Source organism: Gobio gobio (assembly GCF_949357685.1).
Source record: "Gobio gobio genome assembly, chromosome: 12".
Lineage (NCBI taxonomy): Eukaryota > Metazoa > Chordata > Actinopteri > Cypriniformes > Gobionidae > Gobio > Gobio gobio.
In genome coordinates, this window is record NC_137105.1 from 20,559,053 (window position 1) to 20,584,566 (window position 25,514).

Consider the following 25,514-nt stretch of genomic DNA (forward strand, 5'->3'; position numbering starts at 1 on the left):
AAATGAAAATTCTATCATATTATATACACTCACCCTCATGTTGTTCCAAACCTGTATGACCTGTCTTCTGCAGAACACATAAGCAAGTCATGCAGATTTGGAACAACATGAGGATAAGTAAACAATTACATTTTTGGGAAACAATATTGTTTAGAAATCCTTCTGTGTGAAAACAATTTCATTGAATGGAAGTAAGTTATCCCCAGGTATCAGGACAAATACTATTAATTTAGAATAACCATCATGTACTTCAAGCAACCCAAGTGAAGATAGAAAAGACTCGCTTAATAACCAAGAGCAAGGCTTGTTTTTTTGTAAAGATAAGATCTAGTTCTGTATTCTAGTCCATCAAGTGTTCAGCATGAACTGCAGTGACACCTGCTGTTCGTGTTGAGGCATTTCAAAATGAGTGCATGACCATTTCTCAACTGAAAACACATTTGTGAAAATAAAGAGCGAGATGACACATACAAAGATAAAGATCAATAATACATTACCGTGGCACAATATTAGTCATGTTGGAAACTAACAGCGGCACACTCTCTACAATTATTTTTGTCACTTGTAATGCATCCAAAAAATGTCCCAAGTGCTTATAGGCAAAAAGAGTTTCTGAGAGATGGGAAAATAAGTACCAGGAATCAATCTCAGGAACATGACAATTTAATTGACAGAACAATCAAAAACAAACACTTCAGAAAAGAAGAAAACTTGTTTCTAGTGTTGTTTGCAACATTACAACACTAGCAAAACAAGACCAAACAAGAAAAAGTGCATTAGCCATCAAGGAAAAACAAAACAAAAACCTAGAGCCACATCCTAGGCACCTAAAACATAATTCATCATTATTATAAAATGAATGTTAAATAAAAACAGTGTGCTAAATTGGGGGTTTTGCTGCTCCCTCCCTGGAAAGTCTGTCAGCCTCCTCATTGCCTGTATACCCAGCATGACCTGGTATGTGCATCTAGAAATGAAGAATAAGAGATATTCACGAGAGAGGAATTTCACTGGCTAGGCCATGCATTTGCTTTATTGCTCATTGTGTAATGCCAAGCACCCATGATAACATTGGAAGGCGAGCAGATAGGGTTCTGATGTTTAGTGCTGTAATGTGAAGACACGGTCCTAAAAACGTTTGTACCACAGCAACAAAAAAGAAATGATATGCTACAAACACAATCGTTCCTTCAAAACATAAAAATATTAAATGCAATTATGAAATTAAAACAAATAGCATGTAGACTGCAGGTATCTCTCAACTTCTCTTCAGTAGATGAAAATTAGATTTAATTCTGATTTAATGTTGTTGGACTCAGTAACTGAATTTATTATGTTTTCTTTTATCTGACACTGTGTTAATGTTTGATTGTAGAGTGCTACTAAAGTGATCCAGCACATGTACTAGACATAACCAATTGGGTTTACATCAATACCTTGCCAAGAAAAAAAACATTTTGATGAAGTAGTACAGTACATTCGACCATTTGTTATCATAACCACATTACAGCGCAAATATACATGGAAGAGTTTGAAAGCAGCTGCTTGTCAGTTACTGAGTCAGTACTCGCCTTTGCGATACTGTAGAAAAAGTTTCGACTAAAGCCTATCGATTTGGCACTGGTACTGTTGTCATCCCTATCCTTCATTCAGAGGAAGTAAAATGCCACTTTCAGGCAATAAATGGATTTGAATAAATCACATTAGGTCAGCTGCTCTGGGGTGTGTTTCCCGAAAGCATTGTTAGCCAATTATGGTCGCAAGTTCCATCGTTATCAACATAGTTCAACGAGTCAGTGTTTACCGAAATCATAGTTCAAACGAACATTTGCAAACAGCATCGCAAAGTTGTGTGGTTGGAACGAAAGCTCTTGACCTGGGGTTAGAAGTTTACAGCCAGATTTACTAACAGCTTGTTAGTTTTAAAAAACTACTGTCAAGATTTACTGTTAATGTTACACACGGTGAAACATTAGAGCTGACAAGGCATGATTTTTGCAGCTGACCTTATTGTATATGCATTTGTAGGAGTTTACATTTTAGATGCAAAATTTATGGGAGTATTTAAATGAATCACGCAAGGTGATTTACAAAGGTTTGCGCTCGTTTACTGTTGTTTAAGGCATTATTTACCACCCCAAAAAAGCATGTCTTAAAAGGATAGTTCACCCAAAAACGAAAATTGGATGTTTTTCTGCTTACCCCCAAAGCATCCTAGATGTAGGTGTCTTTGTTTCTTCAGTTGAACACAAATGAAGATTTTTAACTCCAACCGTTGCCGTCTGTCAGTCGTATAATGCATGTTAATGAAGTCCAATTCTATTAGAGTAAAAAAAAAACATGCACAGACAACTTCAAATTAAACCCTGCGGCTCGTGGCAACACATTGATGTCTTAAGACATGAAACGATTGGTTTCTGTGAGAAACCGAGCAGTATTTATGCTATTATTTCACCCATTATCAGACGAATGTCATCAGCTCTCCAGACCGCCATAACTTCCTGCGAATCAGTTCAAAATACCTGCGCGGTCATAGATATATACATAGATGCCTCATTAGTGCCTGCACGGATTGGTCGAATGAGGATTCTACGTGTATATTTCTATGATCGTGCTGGTATTTTGACCTTACTCGCAGGAAGTTATGGCGGTCTGGAGAGCTGATGACATTCGTCTGATATGAGGTGAAATAATAGCATAAATACCGTTTGGTTTCTCACAGAAACCGATCGTTTCGTGTCTTAAGACATCAATGTGTCGACACGAGCCGCAGGGTTTAAATTAAAGTTGTCTGTGCATGTTTTTTTTACTCCAATAGAATTAGACCCCATTCACATGCATTATACGACTGACAGACAGCAACAGTTGGAGTTAAAAATCTTAATTTGTGTTCTACTGACGAAACAAAGACACCTACATCTTGGATGCCCTGGGAGTAAGCAGAAAAAAATTTCATTTAAAATTTTGGGTGAACTATCCCTTTAAACCAGATGCTAATTTGCGCTGCTCTTGGTAGATTGCGTTGGTCATTATAGGATTAGTTCACCTCAAAATGAAAATTTCCTGATAATTTACTCACCCCAATGCCATCCAAGATGTCCATGTCTTTCTTTCTTCAGTGGAAAAGAAATTAAGTTTTTTGAGGAAAACATTTTAGGATTTTTCTCCACACAATGGACTTCAATTGCAACCAAAATTTTGAACATCCACATCAATGCAGTTTCAAAGGACTTTGAAGTGTTTCAAATGGTACTGCGCGATCCCAGCTGGGGAATAAGGTCTTACCATCGAATAAGAAATAAGAAACCATCTGCCATTTTCTAAATAAAAAAAAAATCCAAATGTATATACTTTTTAACCACAATTGATCGTCTTGTGCTGGTCTGCAACGAGCCAGGGATTACGTAACGTACGTTGAAAAGGTCATGCCGAACGTGGGCGGAAGTACCGCCCCATTGTTTAAAAGTGTGGAGAAAGAGGATCGTTCAAATTGTATTGTATGTTGAATGACATATTTATTATTTAATTTATCGTTTCTACCTGTTTTGTTAAAAAAGCGTTTGTATTAGTCTTCAAACATTTGCTTTGTAAACAATGGGGCGGTGCTTCCGCCCACGTTCGGCGTGACCTTTTCAATGTACATTACGCAATGCCTGGCAAGTTGCAGACCAGCACAAGACGATCAATTGTAGTTAAAAAGTCTATACAGTTTATTTATTTTTTTGAAAAATGACCGATCGTTTCGCTAGATAAGACCCTATTCCTCAGCTGGGATCGCGCAGTACCATTTGAAGCACTTCAAAACCCTTTGAAACTGCATTGATGTGGACGTTCAACATTTTGGTTGTAATTGAAATCCATTGCGTGGAGAAAAATCCTGAAATGTTTTCCTCAATCTTAATTTCTTTTCCACTGAAGAAAGAAAGACTTGGACATTTTGGATGTAATTGGGGTGAGTAAATTATCAGGAAATTTTCATTTTGAGGTGAACTAATCCTTTAAGCAGCAAGTTACGTTGTTGTACGGGGAACGAACCCCTGATCTTGCTTTCCATCCTTAATCATCTGAGCAGTCCCTCCAATTTTCCGCGATCGCTGAATACAACGCAAAATCAACAAAATGTTGCATTTTTTTGCGATCCTGCATAATTCGTAATTTATATGTAAATTATTTTAAAATGAAAAATATAAATTATATTATCTAATTGACCTCTCTCTAATTTATTTAAAGCTTTAATGCATTGTTTTCATGACCTTACAGACGTCGTGCTTACACAGTATGGTCTGTGTGAAAGCGAGTCTCTCACATAAGTGCCAAGGACCAGGCGAAGTAATTACTTAAGATGGATGAATGACCAAACAAAAGAATGATATGCCAGATAGCACAAAAAAAAAAAAAAGTTAATAAAAGTGCTGTATACCATGAACTCAATTCGCTACTGACACACGGCCCGATGTCAGACTGGCTGCGGATTCTGTGCATGCGTTTGCCGCCTGTCAGCGTTCGCACAAGTATACCGAAATGGGTTCTATTTCTAGGCTCATTGCCCTTTGTATGATCAAATACACGGTTAGGTCTTGAGTGAACAGGTATGGAACATGTCTGTCAGTTTTGAATCTGAGAATTACTGTAGGTCTTAAAGTGAAAGCAACCTAATATAGCCCATACTCGCTCCTGTCTGTCGTTAATCAATCAAACAACAACAACAACAACAACAACAACAGGGGAAAGACAAACAGTAGCCTATTCAAACTTAAAGCACTGTTTGTATCTGTATCTTTATGTTGTACTATTTACTTGTCCTATAGTCATTTGTTTAGTAGTCCTTATTTTATTTCTGACTGTTTACTTGGTTAAATAATTACTTGGAAGATTTTGGTCATATTCCCCACCCCAAGTTATCATGTTATTAAAGCTAGACAGTACAGCACTGGCCTAGCCTTTTTTAGTAAGATACCAAAATAATGTACGACTGTTGTGCATCTAACATAGTACATAATATGGTAAGTGTATTATCCTAATTATTTTTTTAAAGCATTGCAGATTTTTCGCAAATTTCTGGAAATTACCACCACAAAATCAGTCATTTTCATTGCAAAAAAAATAAATTGCAAAATCCTGGAGGGACTGTCAGCGTTATCAGCTATAGCAAAAATTACGTAGAGATGCCAGACATCTCTCATTGCAAGTTTATCAAAATTTATGAACTGAAAAAATCTACAGCTGCACATCTACATGCTAAAAGAATGTTTATACACCAAGGTTGGGACATCATGCTTGAAATGCACAAGTTGAATAGCAGATGCCATATTGTACAACACTGAGTACAGCTAAAACATACCCATACGACCTCAAGTTCTGCATTTAGTTTATCCAGCTTTTGGAAGTCGTCTTTGTTGATTATGACCCCACCATTTTTAAGTCTCCAGCCATTAGACTTCCAGGTCTTTACCCAACTTGTGACGCCTTTGGAAAGAAAAAAAATCATTAAACAGAGACCCTAATATATAAAACATTATTAAATATTTAAAAATATATAAATAACAATAAATACATTTAAAAAAGAAATAGTACTACACTGATTCATGACCAGACACAAACACGTTTTTGAACAGAAAAGCAGGAGTGCATACCATTAATGGTGAACTTGCTGTCCGTGTATAGCACAATCTTTTTAAAATTCATTTCTCTGGCCTGCTCGAGTGCCTTGCAAGCAGCCTGTGATGAAATGTTTATTGATATAGTTATCGATAACAGGGTAGAAGAAAAAAAGAAACGCTGTTTGTGAACACCTCACAATTCTTACCTGTAATTCTGCTCTTTGGTTGGTCTGCCTCCCTGGAAGCCTCTCAGCCACATTACTGAGAAAATAATTAAAAAGGCAAAACAATTAAATAATATATTTTTTGAAAATTATAAAACGATATAAATTGGAGTGAGGTCAGTGAAAATATTGAACTATAATTATTTGTTGAATAGCATTGTTGTCTGAAGTTGTACTGTTTGTTTTTCCAGAATTCCATTAAATCACAGATGACTTACCGTGGATGATCACGACCCCAATATACACCAATTCCTGCACGCGCTCCTCGTTTCCCATTGGCTGAGCAACAGCCATCAGTGTACACCACTACAGAATCACCTGGGGGGAAGGGGAAGTAGCCCATTTCATTTTACTATGGTAAAAGTTTTGAAATTTAAAAAAAATGTGGTCGACTAATTCTGTTTTGGTTTAAATTTGAAAAATGTCCATCATCTCCAATAAGGCTATAGTACACAATAGTTACCCATATACGTAAATCCATCACTACTGGCTGCAGCTGTCTTTGGCTGTGGGGCATCAATGAGTTTCACTCGTTTAGAAAAAGATGGTCCCTCATCTTCAGAGTCCTCATGGGCTCTTTTACTTCCAAGGGGTACTGCCATTGAGGCATCAGGCACATTTCTAGGAGGCTCACAGTCATATCCTTAAGACGCAAACAAAAATAATGTCAATCACTTGCCAAAACTAGTATGTTTAACAGCCTAATACATAGAAAAGCATTTATCTGTGTAGTACTTTTGGGGCAGTTCCTGCAATGTGACATGCTATATTACATTTACAATCATTTTAAATAATACCTCATCAATTCTTTATCATTAGCAGATTTTATGGCCTCGTATTTATTAAGAGACCACATGGAACATTTCATTAGTTATGCCATTTAATAAACTAGTGGCTAAACTAGGCAAACTAAAGCAAAAAAGGTGATTAAATTGCAAAAAAACAAAACCACACATTTGAGTGTGTGAAAGTTGTTATAATGTGCGTTCGCTCGCTCGCCGGCTACTATGAGACACTTGTTGCACACTACAGCAAGCTAAATCAATATTAGGCATGGTAAAACATGGTTAAAAAAAATGTGGGTAAAAATCAGCTGTGGCGTATAACGCCACAAATCACTAGCCAATTTGGCGGGTTCACTCACTCACGCTGGGGAAGTAGATAATGTAAGCCAAATCTGCGCAGATTTAGAGCAAATACTTGCGAGTCTTCCTGATATATTAAATACAGCATATCTGGCTTGCTTGACAATACACGTCACTACACAACAAATAATGCTGCACTTTTTTGCATTTAAGCAATAGCGAAGATAAAAAAAAAAAACAAAAACAATGTGGCAATACTTGCCTGGGGAAACTAACACCAATGAAAAAAGAAAAGACCCGCCAAGCAACGAAGGAAACCAAGAAAAGAAAATTAAAAGTTTTAATACCATTGACAAACTGGGAGCGAGTGACAGAACACAGGTTTGTTTTGTTTCCACGTGGTGTTTAATGTTCTTTGCACTGTACTGATCTGTCCACCTAAAATACATTTTTGGTGAAAAGGAGGAGGATGAAAGAGGAAGGGAGGAGATGGCTGGATGACAGGATTTCGTTTGAATAAGAAATGAATGTATGAAATCCAAATTTTATAGTAAATAAATATATTTATAATCACAAAAGACAAACCCAATTTTACAGTGCTTAAGGAGATTAAAATGTGCATAGATTTGATAGCAAAATCTAAATATAACGAAGCAATTAAAACAACTGCAATATGATGTTGTATTGTGATGTTCTTCTGTTGTAATATGGAAGGTACCCTTGTAGGTTTGCAGTGCGTGTGTTCACTACTCCTAATGTGTGAGTGCACTAAATTGAATGGGTTAAATGCAGAGGGCAAATTCTGAGTATGGGTAAGGGTTACATGTCACTTAAATTTTAACTTTAATTTTATGTGTGTATATACATACCTGTGACATAGTTAATCTGGTTTGTTTATTTATTTAATTATTAAAAACAAAAATTGGCTATTAGAATTTCTGAATGGCTGTTAACTTGCATACTATAAATCAAGAAAATGAGATTTAAACAGTAAGACTAACTTTGTTGAGCTATATAACAATGATTCATTTTCTGTCAAATGTATCTAAATAGTTGTCTAATAAAACACATAATATATTAAAGCGTCTTTGATGTTTCATGGTTTCTACAAAATAAAACCAGAAATCGAGGGTAATGCGGGTATGATGCCATTGATGGGTGACGCATAGACACGGTCCATGTCCTGGTTAAAATTGCTTATTTCTCTGGATTTAAACATTCTTGGAAACATTCGGGATAATGGAAGTACAAAAGTCAACAAAATGTATAACATTGCTCAAGTGGTTTTTGGATATTTTAACATATTGTGCCTTTAAAATCTGACATGCTTTATTATATCTCAGGACGTTTGCTATCAACTGAAATGATATACAACATAAGCAATAGAAATATGATCCAGTGACACAACGTGGCCATTTTAGAGGTAAACTGTCACTTATCAAGGGGTATTGGGCAAGGATTTACATTTAAAAAAAAAAAAAAAAAGGAACATATCAGAAAAAAAACTATTTACAAATACATCATCCCAATCTTTCCATAAAGAGTTATATAAAATAAATTGTAAGAGTATTTTCTAGCATTTATGCTTAAATTTTATAAACTGTGGCTGCTCTTTAGTCAAATAATTTACATGATGAATTGACTATCTGTAAACCAACATGTTTGATATACATTTTTAGATCTAGATAAATATAAACAAGCACATAAAATAAAAATTGACTTACTATGAAGAATATTGCACCAAAAAAAATTCAGCAACCTGTGCTGCTCTCTCTCAATATCTGGTCACATTACATGACAAAAATAGAGGCACATCTTATCCCTCTCTCTCCTGTATACTTTCCCTTGTACGCCTGAAATATTGATGATGCAACATTATGGCAGATCTTTATAAGGGGAATGTATAACAGCTTTGATATTACCATTTGGTCTCCCAAAAGATGGTGCTGCAGATTGGCTCCTCACGAAGCCCCAAGCATCCTTTTCAGAGGCAAACTTCTTATAACTCGCATAGGGAAACTTATCCACCTGATGTTTACATTCCTCCCTTTAGGAGAGGGAACAGATAATGCGTGGTCATGCAATGAAGTGTAACAATCGCTCACAATTACAGAAAACAGTCATATAGTTGCCTGTTCACCATGTTTGGTACACTCCTGGTTTAAATCCTTTCCTCACAGCGTAGAAAAATGTTCCTTTCTTGCCCATCTCTTCTGCGGAGTTACAGAGAGTCCTGCGTACAACATTGAAAAACCCAGGCAATCTCAACATAGTCTCTGCTCAGAGCAGAGTAAACATGGCAATATCCCTTAGTCGTGGCATTTAAATGACAACAACCATACAAAATTAACCTGATAAAGACTTTCACAAAATGCTTATGGATCCAACCGTTTTGACTTTCGCTAGCGTGTGCACTCACGTTAACAGTCGGCTGACCAAACGCTTTTCTTCTTCTTCTTCTTTTGATTTTATTGGCGGCTGGTAAACATCACCGCCACCTACTGCCAAACGCTTTTCAGATTCGCAGCTTCTTCTTCTTACGTTATAGTTTTCACCCCACGCACTATGAGGCCATACCGCCAACAACTGAAGCGGAGTGGGGTGGAGGTGGACATGATTGCAAGGAGGAAGGAGTTAAAAAAAACAATTAAATCACATTGCCTCGGTCATATTTATGATGGCCGTTGAGAGAAAAATTGTATGTTAGTGAGTCAAAACTGGTCAAAATCATAGACCGTAAAAAAATCAAAACATTCAGCGCGACCAGTGCAGCACGATTTCCAGAAAAAAATTGTCTCGTATGAACCGATTCTTTTTTGAACCACAAACATACGAAGCAATTTACGTAGTCCATTGGCGTAGTCCGATTCCCGAACGAATGACTCGTATGAACCGATTCTTTATAGTGAATCGATAACACACAGCACACCAGTGCGAACGAATGACTCTTATGAACAGCGGATATTTGTAGTAAATTGGTACTCGCGAACTTTTTTTAAAGATACGTTTTTAAATCACAATGGAACTCCATTTGAGTGGAAAACTGGAAAACATATGATTAGATATGTGTTTTTAAACTGTTTTTAAACTTCTTCCTCTTGCAGATATTTTTTTATAATGCCTAGCCAGAATCCCCGAAACTATTTATTGATAATATTGTTCTTCAGTTAATAAAATATTGCACTTAGTCCTTTACACAACACGATAAATTAGAAGAACGGGCGCCCTCTGCAGACGGGAAGATGATTACATTTCCCATCATGCAACACACCAACGCGCTTTTACCGGCCTCTCGCGAGAGTACGGTCTCTTCCCAGGCCGTCGTTGAAAGAGGTGAGTCTACTGAATGTGCCCAGCTAAAGCGAAATCGAGTTAAAATGTAGAAAATAAGTAATATTGACCTTCACGCATGAGCTACATATGATGTTTTCACAGAGATGCGTTAGATGCGAGTGAATTAGAAAATGGATGGCTATTTTGGAAATAGGAATTTATACATTTAAGATGTGCTAGCAGACGTGTCTGTACTCCAGTGTTGCTGGGGCCCATGTGCTGTTCCTAGATGCCCGAAAATGCCAATAAGAAGTAATATACTCTATCTCGAAGGCTTACATTTGTGATATAATTAAACCTGTATTGTAAATGTTGTGATTTTGTGCTAGCTAATCAATGCTAACGGCATGCTAAGAACCTACTTAAGAGTTAGCAGGACTTGTTTTCTTAACGGTAACGTTAGCTGGTGAACTAACGTTACGTAGCACAGCCATAGTTACAATTTTAAGTCGGAGATGAATAATTATATTAAATGCCGAGTCATTTGGGTCAAGGGATTAAAAATCTCAAATTGGTATTATGGATTCTGATGTATAATGTCACCTTGCTTAACTTACCTGTACAGACTCATCAGGTTGTATGTCAATTTTGAAAGGTAACTTAAGTTCACCCAATAATAATTTTTCTTTATTTACTCCCCTTCGTGTTAATCCAAAGCCATGTGATTTGCATCTGTGGACCACAAAAGAAAATGTTGTGATCTGACAGCCTCAGTCTGTTCCCTTTAATTGATTTAAGTGAAAATAAATTGAGCTTGAGGCTGTCACTTTGCAGCATTTTGCCTAATATCTTATTTTGTGGGTAACTGTCAAAGTTTAGGTTTTGAACAACATGAGGTTTAGTAAATGAGACCATTTTCACTTCAGTGAACCGTTACCTTACTGTGTAGTGATTTTATTCTAACAAGACTGTTTCTGTGTTTCAGACACAGGCCATGTTCAGTACCAGCGCGAAAATAGTAAAGCCGAATGGCGAAAAGCCAGATGAGTTTGAGTCTGGCATTTCCCAGGTATAATTCAGCAACTCATGACTTTGAAATGTGAACTCCATGCTTCTGTTTTTATGATAAACTGATGTCTGGCTCATGCAGGCTCTTCTTGAGCTGGAGATGAACTCTGATTTGAAGGCTCAGCTGAGGGAGCTTCACATCACTGCTGCTAAGGTAAAAACCATGTCACTTCATTCATTTTGAATGATTACCATTGCATCAGTTCAACTACAGCAGCATCAGTACAATGAGTATCTAATTCAACTGATAATGGCATAATCAACGTGGACATCCTGTGAGATGGCTCTCATTTGGCTCTGTCCGTGTGGCGTAAGGGAGCGCAGCACTTTGGTGCCATGACGTACAGTCCCATTCCACGACGTTGGATATCAAGCTTGTCCCCGGCCTCTGGCTGGTGTGGATGGCGTCCTGTATATTCCTACATCTTCCCAGAGCCCTTTGGGCCATTACTGGGGAGGTAAACCATGCAGTGCACATGCACTCCACTGTAAAAAGTCTGACTTGCTGAATCATTCATAGATTTATGCATTGTGCTCAAGTTCACGCTATTCATTCACTTTCTTGCAGGAAATTGAGGTTGGTGGTAGCAGGAAAGCCATCATCATCTTTGTGCCTGTGCCCCAGCTGAAATCCTTCCAGAAGATCCAGGTGAGGCTCGTGCGTGAGCTGGAGAAGAAATTCAGCGGCAAGCATGTGGTGTTCATCGCACAGGTAAGACTCGTCCTTTCTAAGCATCTACTTTTTTTTTTATGTAGAAAGGTTGTCAGGTGTGCTGTACTTTGCTCTACTTATTGTTGCAGCTAAATCTGTCTAGTTCAATGCTTTTTTTGTTGTTGTCTGTTTGGGGTGGAATTTTAATGGTCTCATGAAATCCAAATTTAACATGTGGATTTTAGTCCATGAGGCTGTTGTTCATGCTATTGTGCTTGAGACATTAACTTTCAAATGCTCTCTAGATTAAAAAAAATTGTGCATGCTTGTAAAATTTGACTGGAGAATTTAAATCTAGAAAGCATTTGATTGGACCACTTTAATTTTTGTATTGTGCTTTCACACAAAATTTGACTGGACAACTCAAAAGTTAATTGTCCAATCCAATGCTCTACAGGTAAAGTAATTTGTCTAGTCATATTTCACAGGTATGCTCAATTTAATTTGTCCAAATCAAATGCTCTTAAGATTTATAACGTTTATCTCTACTTGCAAATGACTGCCATTTACAGCCTATTGGATATTTTTGAAAGGGTAACTAGTCCTTTTATAACTGGCCAAACATCCTGTTTCAATTGGACAGTGTCTGCACTGGACCAGCAAACACTTGCCAAGTCAATTCATGGGGTCCTTAAACTTTAATATGAATTTTAGCCTTGGTGTGATCTGATTTACCAACGTGGACATCCTGTGAGATGGCTCTCATTTGGCTCTGTCCGTGTGGCGTAAGGGAGCGCAGCACTTCGGTGCTATGACGTACAATCCCATTCCACGACGTTGGATATCAAGCTTGTCCCCGGCCTCTGGCTGGTGTGGATGGCGTCCTGTATATTCCTACATCTTCCCAGAGCCCTTTGGGCCATTACTGGGGAGGTAAACCATGCAGTGCACATGCCATTTAGAGCCGCAATGATGTGATTCCTGTTTAAGGATTAGCATGTTGACAACCAAATTAATGGTTTTAATCTTGATTTGTCTTGTCTTCCAGAGAAGGATCCTGCCTAAACCTACAAGGAAAAGCCGCACAAAAAACAAGCAGAAGCGTCCCAGGAGGTAAATGTCGTCTTGTTGCATTTTGGAAGCTGTGTTTGCGGAGTCAGGGTTAGTAGCGCTTGCTTTCTCAGTGTGACATTGCCCACCATATCGGTGTTCTGCTGATTGACCTGTTAGCGTATCACAAACCAACGTGGACATCCTGTGAGATGGCTCTCATTTGGCTCTGTCCGTGTGGCGTAAGGGAGCGCAGCACTTCGGTGCCATGACGTACAATCCCGTTCCACGACGTTGGATATCAAGCTTGTCCCCGGCCTCTGGCTGGTGTGGACGGCGTCCTGTATATTCCTACATCTTCCCAGAGCCCTTTGGGCCATTACTGGGGAGGTAAACCATGCAGTGCACATCCAAATCTGTTATATTTAGGATTTTACATTTTTAGCTGGCATGAACCTATTGTTTAGTGGATAAACATTAAGCTCATCCACTTAATCAGTTTTTTTTCTCCTTCAGCCGAACTTTGACTAACGTGCATGATGCTATCCTTGAGGACCTGGTCTTTCCCAGTGAAATTGTTGGCAAAAGGATTCGCGTGAAACTGGACAGCAGCAGGCTCATCAAGGTCCACCTCGACAAGGCACAACAAAACAATGTTGAACACAAAGTGAGTACTTTTTTATAAAAAAAACAAAAAAATGCAATGACCCAACGTGGACATCCTGTGAGATGGCTCTCATTTGGCTCTGTCCGTGTGGCGTAAGGGAGCGCAGCACTTCGGTGCCATGACGTACAATCCCATTCCACGACGTTGGATATCAAGCTTGTCCCCGGCCTCTGGCTGGTGTGGATGGCGTCCTGTATATTCCTACATCTTCCCAGAGCCCTTTGGGCCGTTACTGGGGAGGTAAACCATGCAGTGCACACTATTAACGGTCAATGTCAGGGTCCTATTTTGGGATTTGTGCTGAATTATCAGCAATCCTAATTTGACGTGCATTTGTAGTCATTTGCCGATGGTTTTATGCTTGACTTTAACTGGAGATCTTTACCTTTTGAAAAACTCAATTAGTATGCTCTAGATTTTCTATTTGAGTGACTGTCGCAATTGCCTAATTTGTCTTTTTCACTGGATATTAATTTTAATCAAGCTTATTTGTGGTTCTTGTTTCAGGTTGAGACCTTCTCTGGTGTCTACAAGAAGCTCACAGGCAAGGATGTGATATTTGAATTCCCAGAGTTCCAACTGTAAAGTGCAGATGACAAAATAAATTTGTTTACTGTTATGTCCCCTGTCTTTTTTTCCATTCTTTTACGAAGTCATTGAGTGACTTCTGGGTTTTTTATATGTGGTCATATGAGGAAGATGTGAGTTCATGAGGACATTATGACAGAAAAAGACATTATAAATGTGCAGCAGATGGCAAAGTGTCGCTTGTTTTTTTTTTTTTACCCTGTTGTGGAAATGGATGTTCTTTTAAGGTTAATCAGAGATACATTTCAACCAATTTATTGTTGAAAGATTATATTGTCTTTCCAGTGCAACTGCTGAATAAAACCTTATCCTTTTATAAAACGGTCATGGCAATGTAGGCTAACCTGTGTAGGCCATTTTCATGATAAATACAACACTTACTATACTCTTTTTGGTTAAATTGTTTAGTAAACCTGTATAATAAAGTAATGTTCCCCCAGCCCCCCCCTCCCATTTACATTTTTTTTAAACTAATAAAGGTTTCCCGCTTGTTCCTCATTCCCATCTAAAACAATTTTAAAATAAATTGCAACTGGTTGTACTTGAGCGATAGGAAATATTCCATGCTTTATACCAATTGTCCATCCTGTTAAGGTTTGTTTTTATTTTAAATAACACTAATTCCATAAAAGAAGTAACAAAAAAAACCCACTAATGCAGTGACATTGTCAATAATGCACTACTTCAGAGTGACAAATGCCTTTTAGGCATTTTTTTTTATATATTTTGTTATTCAGAGTATTTTTCAAATGTTTTACACCACTCTAACATGACTACATAATGTTCTTTTTTTTTTGTACACTAAAATGTATTTTCTTTAAAAAACTTGTTTTATGATGGCCAAAAGGCACCGAATTCGAGGAATGAACCAAATACAAAAAAGAAATTCAAGTCTACTCATTGTTCAACAGAGGGCGCCATTTTACCACTGGGACTGGGACTACATTACTGGCATGATTTGGCCATAGGGGTTTGGCAAATCAAGTTCATGAGTCAGCCAGAAATTCACAAACTAAACTACATTTCCGTTCTTAATCTTTGTTACTACTTAATTACCTGCGATTGTGTACTTTGGACACTGTAACGTTACTTTCATGATATTCAATGTGACAGTTGTTGGATCAAAAATGGTGGACTTTGCTCTGTTAAGAGTTTGTTTTGGAGAAGGTAGTTAAATATTATAGGTAGTTAGCCTATTATAGCACAACGAAGTAGCGCTTCTCTTTAACGTTACCGTTTTCTTCTTAGTTATTGTAACATTAAACAAGAACTAAATTAATTAGCTCAAATCTAATAAACGTAAACATGGCAAATCGACCTGTACAGAAGGCGGTCAGCAGTCAGCCACATTTCCTGCAGTTCAACAACCTCGCTTGTGAAACAGCCGGAGGAAAGGTGAAAAACTGCATTTTAAATATAATATACAAAGCCATACCACTTAATGAGATTTTAAACATGCGGGTGTTCTTTACATTACATTTGCTCATAGAGTACTAATATTGTCATTAAAGGTGCTTTTTGCCACAGATGAGTGGTTTGCCCCTGCCAGAAATCTTTTGAAGGTAAAGTCCTTTGCTTGTACACTGGTAATATTCATATTTAAACTTTTCTAGAATTGTCTGATATTAATCAGCCTATGTTGTTCTAAAATGATCTGAAGCGAGACCCTCCAGAATTCATAGCCTCAGCATTTACTGAATATGGGAAATGGATGGATGGCTGGGAAACCAGGAGAAAAAGAATTCCAGGTATAAGTCAATTTTCACAAATCAAAGTGAGTTCTCTGTAAAACTGAAATAGAGCTCTGTGTGTTCCTCATTTCAATCTAATGAGATCGAGTTCCATTGAGCCTGGATGAGTTAGAGCAGAATAGCTGCAGGCTACATCCTTCTCTCATCCATCCAGTCTCTCTGAAGATCTGTAAAATGAACGCATGTGAGAAAGATGTACCGCAATACTGAGATGCTTCCTCATCTGATCAGGCTTTCAGGGCATGTTTTGTAATCTCAAAGAGTGCTCCATCTGTACTTAGAACAGATTTGGAGATCTCATGAAAGATGTATGTGTCTCTCATCTTGTGTTAAAGGTCATGACTGGTGTGTCGTACAGTTAGGAGTTCCAGGAATTATTCATGGCTTTGATGTGGACACATCGTTCTTCACAGGGAACTATGCCCCATACGCCTCCATTCAAGCTGCATGTCTTGGTAGGTATCTATGGCCACAGCCTTTAAGTATAAGGTTAAAGAATAAAGTATAAGATTTACCTTCATTATATCTAATATATGTCAATTCTAAATCAGACCAGATTCCATCGTTCACTCTTGAAGGAGATCGTACAGGCATGGCAGCTTCCCCAAGCCAGTTTGAAGCTGTGGCAAAGGTGTAAAATATCATCTAGTGCACTAGATCAGGGGTTTTCAAACTTTGTGATGCCAAGGAAACCCAAATATGATGAACCTTTTACGAGGGACCCCTTTCCTAAAATCCATCTATATATTTTTTATGTATGGAAAAAAACATTTAAACTGTTAGATAAATAGTAAGTGTGACATTATAAATACAACATATTGTTTCCAATCTTGGTTATACCTAATGTTGGATGTATAAACATTTTCAATTAAAAATTATTTGTATAAGCAACTTTCACAATAAATTTATGTAAGCAGCATATGTACTGCGTTAAAGAAACACGCCGACTTTTTGGGACTTTATCTTATTCACCATATCCCCCACAGTTAGATAAGTCCATACATACCATTCTCATCTCCGTGCGCGCCATAACTCTGACGTACCCACCGCTAGCCTAGCTTAGCACAAAGACTGGAGGTAAACGGCTCCAGCTAGCCTACTGCTCAGTAAGTGACAAAATAACGCCAACATTTTCCTATTTACATGTTGATGTGTATAGTTACATTGTGTACTAAGGCCGATGGAAAAGTTGCGATTTTCTAGATCGATATGGCTAGGAACTGTTCATATATATGTAACTATACACATCACAACATGTAAATAGGAAAATGTTGGCGTTATTTTGTCACTTATTGAGCAGTAGGTTAGCTGGAGCCGTTTACCTCCAGTCTTTGTGCTAAGCTAGGCTAGCGGTGGGTGTGTCAGACAGAGTTATGGCACGCACGGAGATGAGAATGGTATGGACGTATCTAACTCTGGGGGATACGGTGAATAAGCTTTAGTCCCAAAAAGTTGTCATGTTCCTTTCAGAATACTGCCTTACAATCCTAGTGAGCAAGAAAAAGGGGACTATAGTGAGAAAAACTCACTAGAAAAATACAAAGCAAACAAATACACTTTTAGAAAGTATGTATACGGCAAGAAAGGAGGGAAACATTTAGAAATTATCAGTAGACTTTATCCATTTTTGCTTTGTCTTTTTATTCTCAAACATTTTCTGGGGACCCCTTAGAACCTTCTGGACTGGAGGACCCCTGCCAGTTTGAAAACCCCTGCTCTAGATCAGGCATAAAATCTACAGTCTGTGTTTCTGAGGGAACAGCTCTCAGTCTGAATTTTTGTTGAACAGCTGAACTCAGACAGCTGGGAGGAGATTGTCCCGATGACAGAGCTGAAGCCGGGTTACTCTGAATCATGCCACAACTACCTGAGTGCCTCCTATCCACACAGAGTTACCCATATCCGCCTCAACATTTATCCAGGTAATACATGTTCCGCAACATGAATCATTCGATGTAATTTAAAAAAATGACAAAACAGAGAATGTGATCATTCATAATAAAAAAAAAAATGCCCCGGGGAGAGATGCTACAGCGGAGCAATCTTAGAGAGCCATTTATTTTGTAAAATGAATACAAATGGAGGCTTGTAAAATGATAATAAAATATTAACGTTTTATTTATATACCACCTTAAAACTGGAGAATATGTTTTTTTTTTTTTTTTTTGCACATTTTAATGTGGTGTTTTATTTACTCATTTTTCTTAGCAGATGATTTCTTGCCCAAGGTGCCTACAGGACAAGATTCTTTCAACAAATTGTTGTAAGAATTGTAGCTTTGAATTAAAGCTGACGTGTGTAATTTATGTGCCACCAAACGGAAAATAAATATAATAGCATTCCCCTACCATTGGTCGGTCAAACTTTTAGTCCTGAACTAAACCATACTTTAAAGTGCAACTTTTTAGTAGTATTTTCCCACCGTGTTTTTTTTTTATTTTAAAGTCTTTGGTTAAGTGTAATAAGCTATGAACAAAACCAACCAGCAACAAGGTGAATCACAAAATGACGAAGTATTGATTGAAGCATAAAAGTACTTGAAAAACTGACAAAAGGCACAGGACTGTGTACTTAAAGGTGCAATATGTAGGTTTTTTGCAGTAAAATATCCAAAAACCACTAGGCCAGTGTTATATATTTTGTTCACTCGAGTACTTACAATATCCCAAATGTTTCCAACTATTTGTAAATCGTGAGAAAATTGCGATTTTAACCAAGGAACCGGGACGTGTTAGGGAGTCACCTGGCAATTGCGTCATATTCACGTTACCCTCGGTTTCCGTTTTTACTGTCATAGAAACCATGGCAACAGATGTGGACAACTGCGGAACGTCTGGCGGCACGCTGTTGTAGTTTCATTCAAACATTATGGACCATGGCAAGCAGACTTTGGAACAAAGTGAGAAATCAAAAGAGCACCAGTATCGATGTGGCGTTTTGGAGATGACGAGAGCTCCGCAACAAACTTCGGCTTGACAGAGATGCCATTCTTGCATGTGCTTTATTAGACAGCTGAGCAAATGTACATAAAACGAATCAATGTTATGTAGCTCAACACAATGAAATATTAGAATATTAGAAAAGTATTAAAATATCATCATGATATTAGAATATCAGTGTGATCTAATGTTGATGTAGCTTAGTTACTGCTAGTCTCATACAGCCAACAAACTAACACACAGAATAACATAACTTTCAAACACACTCAAATGCAGTTTAGATAGTGTAGATCTAGTGAAACGTTTCCTCTCAATTTTTTAGGTAGTTTGGTAGAATGAAATGTCCTCATTTCTTTATATCCCTGGGACTCGTGCGTGTGGCGCTGATATCTGTCTCTTATTAGTAATCGCGCCCTGCTTCATACCACAGTCATGTTAAAAAACATGAATGCATTTACTCATCCATAAACATTATTTCCCCATTAACATTATTAGATCCATCAGTATGATGACAAAAAAAAAAAAAAAGTTTATTAAACATTTACTTACAAAATACACAAGTGAAGAGCCATAAGCCAGAAGAGAGAGCCAGAGGTTCAGGGAGGGACAGACATTAAACCACATTTGAATTCAGAGAAAGAAATAAAGAAAAATAAATAGAAACAAAAGTAAAACTAAATAAATAAATAAATGAGAAAGTATCAATTAAAAACAGTCCTCCCCACAAAACATAAAATAATAATACTACACCAAAAAAAACGCCAAAAATATAGCATACATTCAAAGATTATTGTCGTCGTAAGTATGTCGACAAGTTCCATGATTTTACGCTCATTCAATGCGTCATCAATCTACGCCTTTGTTATTGTTTTGAAGAGGTTAGCGAACCCTAGTGGTGAAAAAATATATAGTGTAGCTTTAACAGCCTTAATGCGGAGAAAGAACCCATTGCACTGTGAATGACATAATTGAATGCAAATCGATGGAGAAACATAAAACCATTTATTTTGATGTTGATATATAGAAACAAAATATTTTCATATTTTTTCAAACTTTTCAAAATAGTTTATCGCAAAATATGCATACATACATATATACACACACACACACACACACACACACACACACACACACACACACACACACACACACACACACACACACACACACACACACACACACACACACACACACACACACACACACACACACACACACACACACACACACACACACACACACACACACACACACACACACGTGTGTGTGTATATATATATAATGAAAAAAAAAAGTTTAAATGATGTGAACTGATGGCTTCAACAAAAGCATCACAGTTGGTCTGTCTTTAAAAGGTTTATAAGTTCAAAGTTTATAAGTTCAAAGTAAGTTCAAGTTTTATAAAAATAAATTCCCTTTTGGACAAAATGAATGAGATTTTTTATTTCCGGAACCTGACAGTTGCTCTCTATTGGTTGAGCCAATGAGTCTGTGTTGGGCTGGTTAGATGCTTAAAGGGGCTATATGCAACTTTTTCCCCAAAATAAACGTAACAATAGCCTTTTTATTTTACCATTTATGACTCAAACATCTCCTGATGAGCATACTGACACCTTGTCCGCTCACAGTGGGTGCACCTATAAGCCTGTATCCTATTTTTCCTATTTTCTGGCGGGTCGTCTTTTCCCGCGCTGTCTGCGGATGTGACGTCACCACCGCTGCGAGAGCGAGCAGAAAATGAGAGCAGTTCTGTTTTTTGGCCACAGGTGTCAGTCGCGAGTTTAAATTTCAGAAAAACGCATATAGCCCCTTTAAACAAACAAAACAAGTTTTGATACAGTGTTTACACTTTTTCTGAAAAAGCAACCTTCTAATAGTTGTTTCTGCATATTAAAATACGTATAAATGTAATAATAAAAAAAAAATCAGCTTTACAAACAAACTTTTAATTTTTTTTTTAATGTTTTGCAGATGGCGGCATTGCAAGGCTGAAAGTTTATGGCATTGGGAAGAAGGACTGGTCAACTGTACCTAGTCAAGACCTAGTGGACCTTGTTGCCCTGGTTAATGGAGGTGTATGTGTAGGTTACAGTGATGCCCACTACGGTCACCCACGCAATACGATTGGTGAGTGATTCTTTGGACTGATTAGTTGAGAGACATTTTAAAGGGGCATTTTTTTCAGTTGAGCCAAGAGAAACATCTAAAATGCAGATCGCTTTTACAGACAACAATCTCTGCTTTCAATCAGGCATATCATAAAACAATCTGGAATGTTTCCCATACATCATTTTTAATAACTTTCTACACATTTACTACACATCACTTCCCAATAAATAAGTTATGGTCTATTTAATGACTGTATGGAGAAGATTATGGAATAACATAAGATATTTTGAGATCTAGTTCAGTACTTTGTGATTGTCTGAATGTGTGCTTCTCTGTAGCTCTAGGGAGGGCTGACAACATGGGTGACGGGTGGGAGACAGCCAGACGCCTGGATCGGCCCAAAATTTTAAGGGTAAAAGCAGTCTTGTCATTTTAGGAAACATCATAGATATCAGTTATACCCCACACAGATCCCATATATTGGTTTTCAGGTGGATGAAAAAGGCATATTGCAGGTACCAGGCTGTGAGTGGGCTGTTCTCAGACTAGGACAACCTGGCATCATAAGCAAAATTGAGCTAGACACCAACCATTTTAAAGGTACTAAAATTAATTAATTATTATTATTATCATTTTGAAGTGGACTACTTCTAATTTTGTTGCATTTTTTATCTAAAAGGGTTTCCATCTAAAATGACTTTTGTACTTTCTATTAATCAAAGAATCCTGAAAGAAAAGTATCACAGTTTCCACAAAAATATTAAGCAGTACAACTGTTTTCAACATTGATAGCAGAAATGTTTCTTGAGCACCAAATCAGCATATTAGAATGATTTCTGAAGGATCATGTGGCACTGAAGACTGGAGTAATGATTAAAAAATTCAGCTTTGCCATCACATGAATACATTGCATTTTAAAATATATTAAAATACAAAAACAGCTATTTTAAATTGTAATAATATTTTATAATATTAATGGTTTGGTTATCAAAAAAAAAAAAAAAAACGTAATTCTGAGCTTGAAATGGGCTTTTTCTTTTTTTTTTTAATTGGCTATTTAAAAAACAACTATCGTCTTAGGGAATTTTCCAGACTCCTGCAAGATCGAGGCCTGCAGTTTGACCCCAGATGAGGAGAACAATTTAATTCTTAACAAGTGGCGCTCTGACAAAAGCCCCAAGTGGAGAATTCTCCTTCCTCCTCAAAAAGTATGAATTGCCCAGTTGGTAATTTCATTTGACTTCTTCTTCAACTTTATTCCTTTTTGTTCCCTGTAATTGTGATCACAATCTTCCTCATCTAGCTGAAGGCACACCACAGGCATTTGTTTTCTGGGGAGTCTGTGGTGCATTGTGGGCCTGTGACTCATGTGCGCCTGGTCATAGCTCCGGACGGAGGGGTCAGCCGACTCAGACTGTGGGGTAGACCAGTGTCAAACAACTTGATTCGCCCTCAACAAATCTCCAAACTGTGATGCCATTATGTATTTTCAACACAGTTACAGAAGAATGTAAGTCATGATGGTAACACTTTATTTTAGGGTTCAATTCTCACTATTAACTAGTTGCTTAATAGCTTGAATTTACTTGGATATTGGCTGTTTATTAGTACTTATAAAGCACATATTAATCTGCATGACCTTATTCTACATCCCTTAATCCTACCCAATACCTAAACTTAAACACTACAAAAGCTACCTTAATAAGCAGTAAAGGAGTTTATTGAGGCAAAAGTCATAGTTAAAGGGATAGTTCACCCTAAAATAAATGCATCATTTAAAATGATGTCGTCATTTAGTTACCCTTAAGTTGTTCCAAACCTGTACAAATTTCTTTCTTCTGCTGAACACAAAGGACGATATTTGAAAGAATGTCAGGTTTGGAACAACAGAATTTTCATTTTTGGGTGAACTATCCCTTTAATAGTGAATATGTGTTCCCCATACTAAAGTGTTACCATCATGACATTACCTATTATATAAAATAATAATACCTTAATGTTAATAACTGTGGTAATTGAAATACTATACAAGTATATGGTACTATATACAAATACCATATTATACATGCACCTAAACAATTGAGTTTTATTGTCAAAGCTGGTGTTTCATAAAACACCAATACAATTATCTCACAATAACTAATAAAATGAGACTTCACTAATTTTGTCTGCCTCATATATTTCCAAATCTGACAATTTAGATATAAAAATGTCACTTTTTTAACTTCAGTTAAAGTATAATGTTGCTGTTTGAGCATAAACAACATCTTCAAAGTTACAACGCTAAAAGTTAAAAGCAAAGGGAGATATCACTGGGAGAACACTCAACAAAGGGTATGAGGCCATGTTGAGAAGAGGAAGAGTTGTTGTAGTAGAGCACATTTGGGAGTCTGCTCAAGCTGTTGCATCTTTTCACATTTATTGCAATACAGTACGAAACACAAATGCAATAGCGTGCCATAAAAGCAAGATGACAACATAAGTTATAACCGTAATTAAACTAAACTATACCTGTTCTATCTTCATGCAGAATGTATTCTCTGGCTCTGTAGGCATCTTATAACAGTTTATTTAATTTATAGATTATCATGACAGAATATGCTAATCAATGTCTTGAAGATAGTAACTTCGCATCAGCTACATAAATTCATCTACTAACCATTCAGAAACGTCCTGTTGCATTCTACGTTGTCACTTCTTGAGTCATTCCATCATTGTCCAACTCCGGTTTGAACATAAAAGGCTGAACAGTTTCTGACCTTTCTGCGTGTGGTTATTGGAGCTGCTAATATGAGCTCTTGAAGCTCCGCCCTCTTCTTAAAAGGGGGAGCAGCAGCTCATTTGCATATAAAGGTACACACACAAAAAAGGTGCATTTTTGCTCACCCTCAAAAAGTGACAATTTGTGGCGAGCAGCGAGGCTGAGGGACTGTGAGAGCGGGACGAGGCAGCGGTCATTAGGAGGAGTGACGGGAGCATAAAGGAGGAGCGACGACAGTGAAGGACGAGAGAGGACTACGTTGTGTTTTGTTTACGTTTTGTTATGTGTGCGCGGCAGTCGTCCGTGAGGGGGGACTTTTATTAAAGTCTTTTAACATTAGCCGGTTCCCGCCGCCTCCTTCCCATAACAACAAACTCTACTACACAATTTTAACATGCTATAAAAAATTATCTGTGGGATATTTTGAGTCCACAAAAACTTCACATACACACTCTGGGGACATCAGAGACTTATTTTACATCTTGTAAAAAGTAGCATTATAGGACCCCTTTAAAAAAAAATATCATGCCTATGGTGTCCTTTGATAGGCAGTATTTTCAAAAATATTTCTATGACATTTTTCCTGTACAGGAACATGCAACAACTGGTCTTGAGTCAAGAAACGAATTGGAGCTTATCTCTATTTACATGAACAGTTGTAGTTGACATATTCTTTTGACGTTTCTTCCACTATGTGCTTATCCCTCGGAACAGTTGGTTAAAAAAGGTGGGATTTTGACATTCAATGACATGTTTCAAACTTGCTGGCATTTACTCTGTGCAATTGCACAGATAGCTTCTGCAGATGCAGAGATTTTCCAGTGAGCTGCCCCCCCCCCCCCCCCAATCATTTTGTCATGTTTCTCCCCAGATTAAGGCAGCAGCCCATAGCAGGACAAATTGTGTCGGCATGGTGGAGAAGGATTCTGCAGGAGTCAAGTGCTATCAGGTCAGGCCTTCTGTGCAGTTATGATGCCCCAGCCATATAAAATACAGTCAGTGGACCTCATTCATGCAGAAGAAATGACAATGTAAATGGTTCATGCAACCATTCCAATGCAAATTGTTGCATTGAATTGAATGCATAAGAATGGTTTCACAAACTGTTCACATTCTGTTTGTGTTTCACGAATTAGGCCCAATGTGCTGTACACATATTCATTGAATCAGAGTGAGAAGCGATGTCACTATTTTTACAAAACAATAAAAAAAATAATATTAAGATTTCAGCTTCGAATGACAAAACCCAAAGCAAAATAAAAAAAAAACAAATATGATTATGCATATTGTGCTCATAGTTCTAGATGTCCTTGAACAGCCTGAGCATGTGGAGATGTAGACAGCACCAGACATCTCTCATTTCTCTGGAGTCAAACAGGCTGCATTGTGATTAATTACAGTATATTATGCTCACTCATGCAGACACATGAACACTCACTCACTCACACACACTCAGGGCTCTTTGCAGCAGAGGAAGATAAGTGTTTGTTGGGCTGAGCTTAAATGACAGAGGGGGCTGAACTGCACACTCAGCACTTTGCTTTGAGAAAAGGTCAATGTGAAATATCTGATTTGTCTTTATTAGTATGAAATATTAAAGCTTGGTTTTTCCACAATGACCATTGTGTTGGGGAAAAAAAGATTTGTTTGTGCTGATGCCATCCTGATGAGTTTATCATGCTTTTCTCAATTCATTTAAAACAGGTTTCATAGTTCAGGGGACTTGAGGCTTAAGCCTAGTCCCAGA

General features: G+C 37.5%; 3 protein-coding genes across 5 annotated transcripts; 2 read left to right on the forward strand and 1 right to left on the reverse strand.

The window, feature by feature from the left end:
- Window positions 1–647: 647 nt before the first annotated feature.
- Window positions 648–9,490, reverse strand: rnaseh1 (ribonuclease H1). 3 transcript variants are annotated; one of them, XM_079832020.1, is made up of 9 exons: window positions 9,329–9,490; window positions 9,050–9,142; window positions 8,832–8,956; window positions 6,288–6,467; window positions 6,043–6,142; window positions 5,807–5,861; window positions 5,634–5,718; window positions 5,342–5,466; window positions 648–967 (listed from the first exon to the last, which is right to left on the reverse strand). In XM_079832020.1, exons 2-9 carry the CDS (start codon window positions 9,115–9,117, stop codon window positions 881–883), a joined length of 825 nt encoding a protein of 274 aa, XP_079688146.1. In that variant the 5' UTR covers window positions 9,118–9,142; window positions 9,329–9,490; the 3' UTR covers window positions 648–880. The 3 variants fall into 3 exon arrangements, with proteins under 3 accessions (XP_079688146.1, XP_079688147.1, XP_079688145.1); XM_079832021.1 differs by having other exon boundaries at window positions 9,261–9,360; XM_079832019.1 differs by lacking the exon at window positions 9,329–9,490 and having other exon boundaries at window positions 9,050–9,322.
- A 714-nt stretch (window positions 9,491–10,204) lies between these two features.
- rps7 (ribosomal protein S7) lies at window positions 10,205–14,238 on the forward strand. The gene is made up of 7 exons (XM_079831908.1): window positions 10,205–10,242; window positions 11,168–11,251; window positions 11,333–11,404; window positions 11,819–11,962; window positions 12,951–13,015; window positions 13,469–13,619; window positions 14,127–14,238. The coding sequence occupies exons 2-7, from the start codon at window positions 11,177–11,179 to the stop codon at window positions 14,202–14,204; spliced, it is 585 nt and encodes a 194-aa protein (XP_079688034.1). The 5' UTR covers window positions 10,205–10,242; window positions 11,168–11,176; the 3' UTR covers window positions 14,205–14,238.
- Window positions 14,239–15,330: 1,092 nt separating this feature from the next.
- allc (allantoicase) lies at window positions 15,331–23,166 on the forward strand. Its single transcript, XM_079831269.1, has 12 exons — window positions 15,331–15,602; window positions 15,719–15,769; window positions 15,868–15,955; window positions 16,294–16,413; window positions 16,510–16,589; window positions 17,748–17,880; window positions 20,869–21,024; window positions 21,345–21,418; window positions 21,498–21,606; window positions 22,087–22,214; window positions 22,310–22,503; window positions 22,957–23,166. The coding sequence occupies exons 1-11, from the start codon at window positions 15,513–15,515 to the stop codon at window positions 22,478–22,480; spliced, it is 1,200 nt and encodes a 399-aa protein (XP_079687395.1). The 5' UTR covers window positions 15,331–15,512; the 3' UTR covers window positions 22,481–22,503; window positions 22,957–23,166.
- Window positions 23,167–25,514: the final 2,348 nt, after the last annotated feature.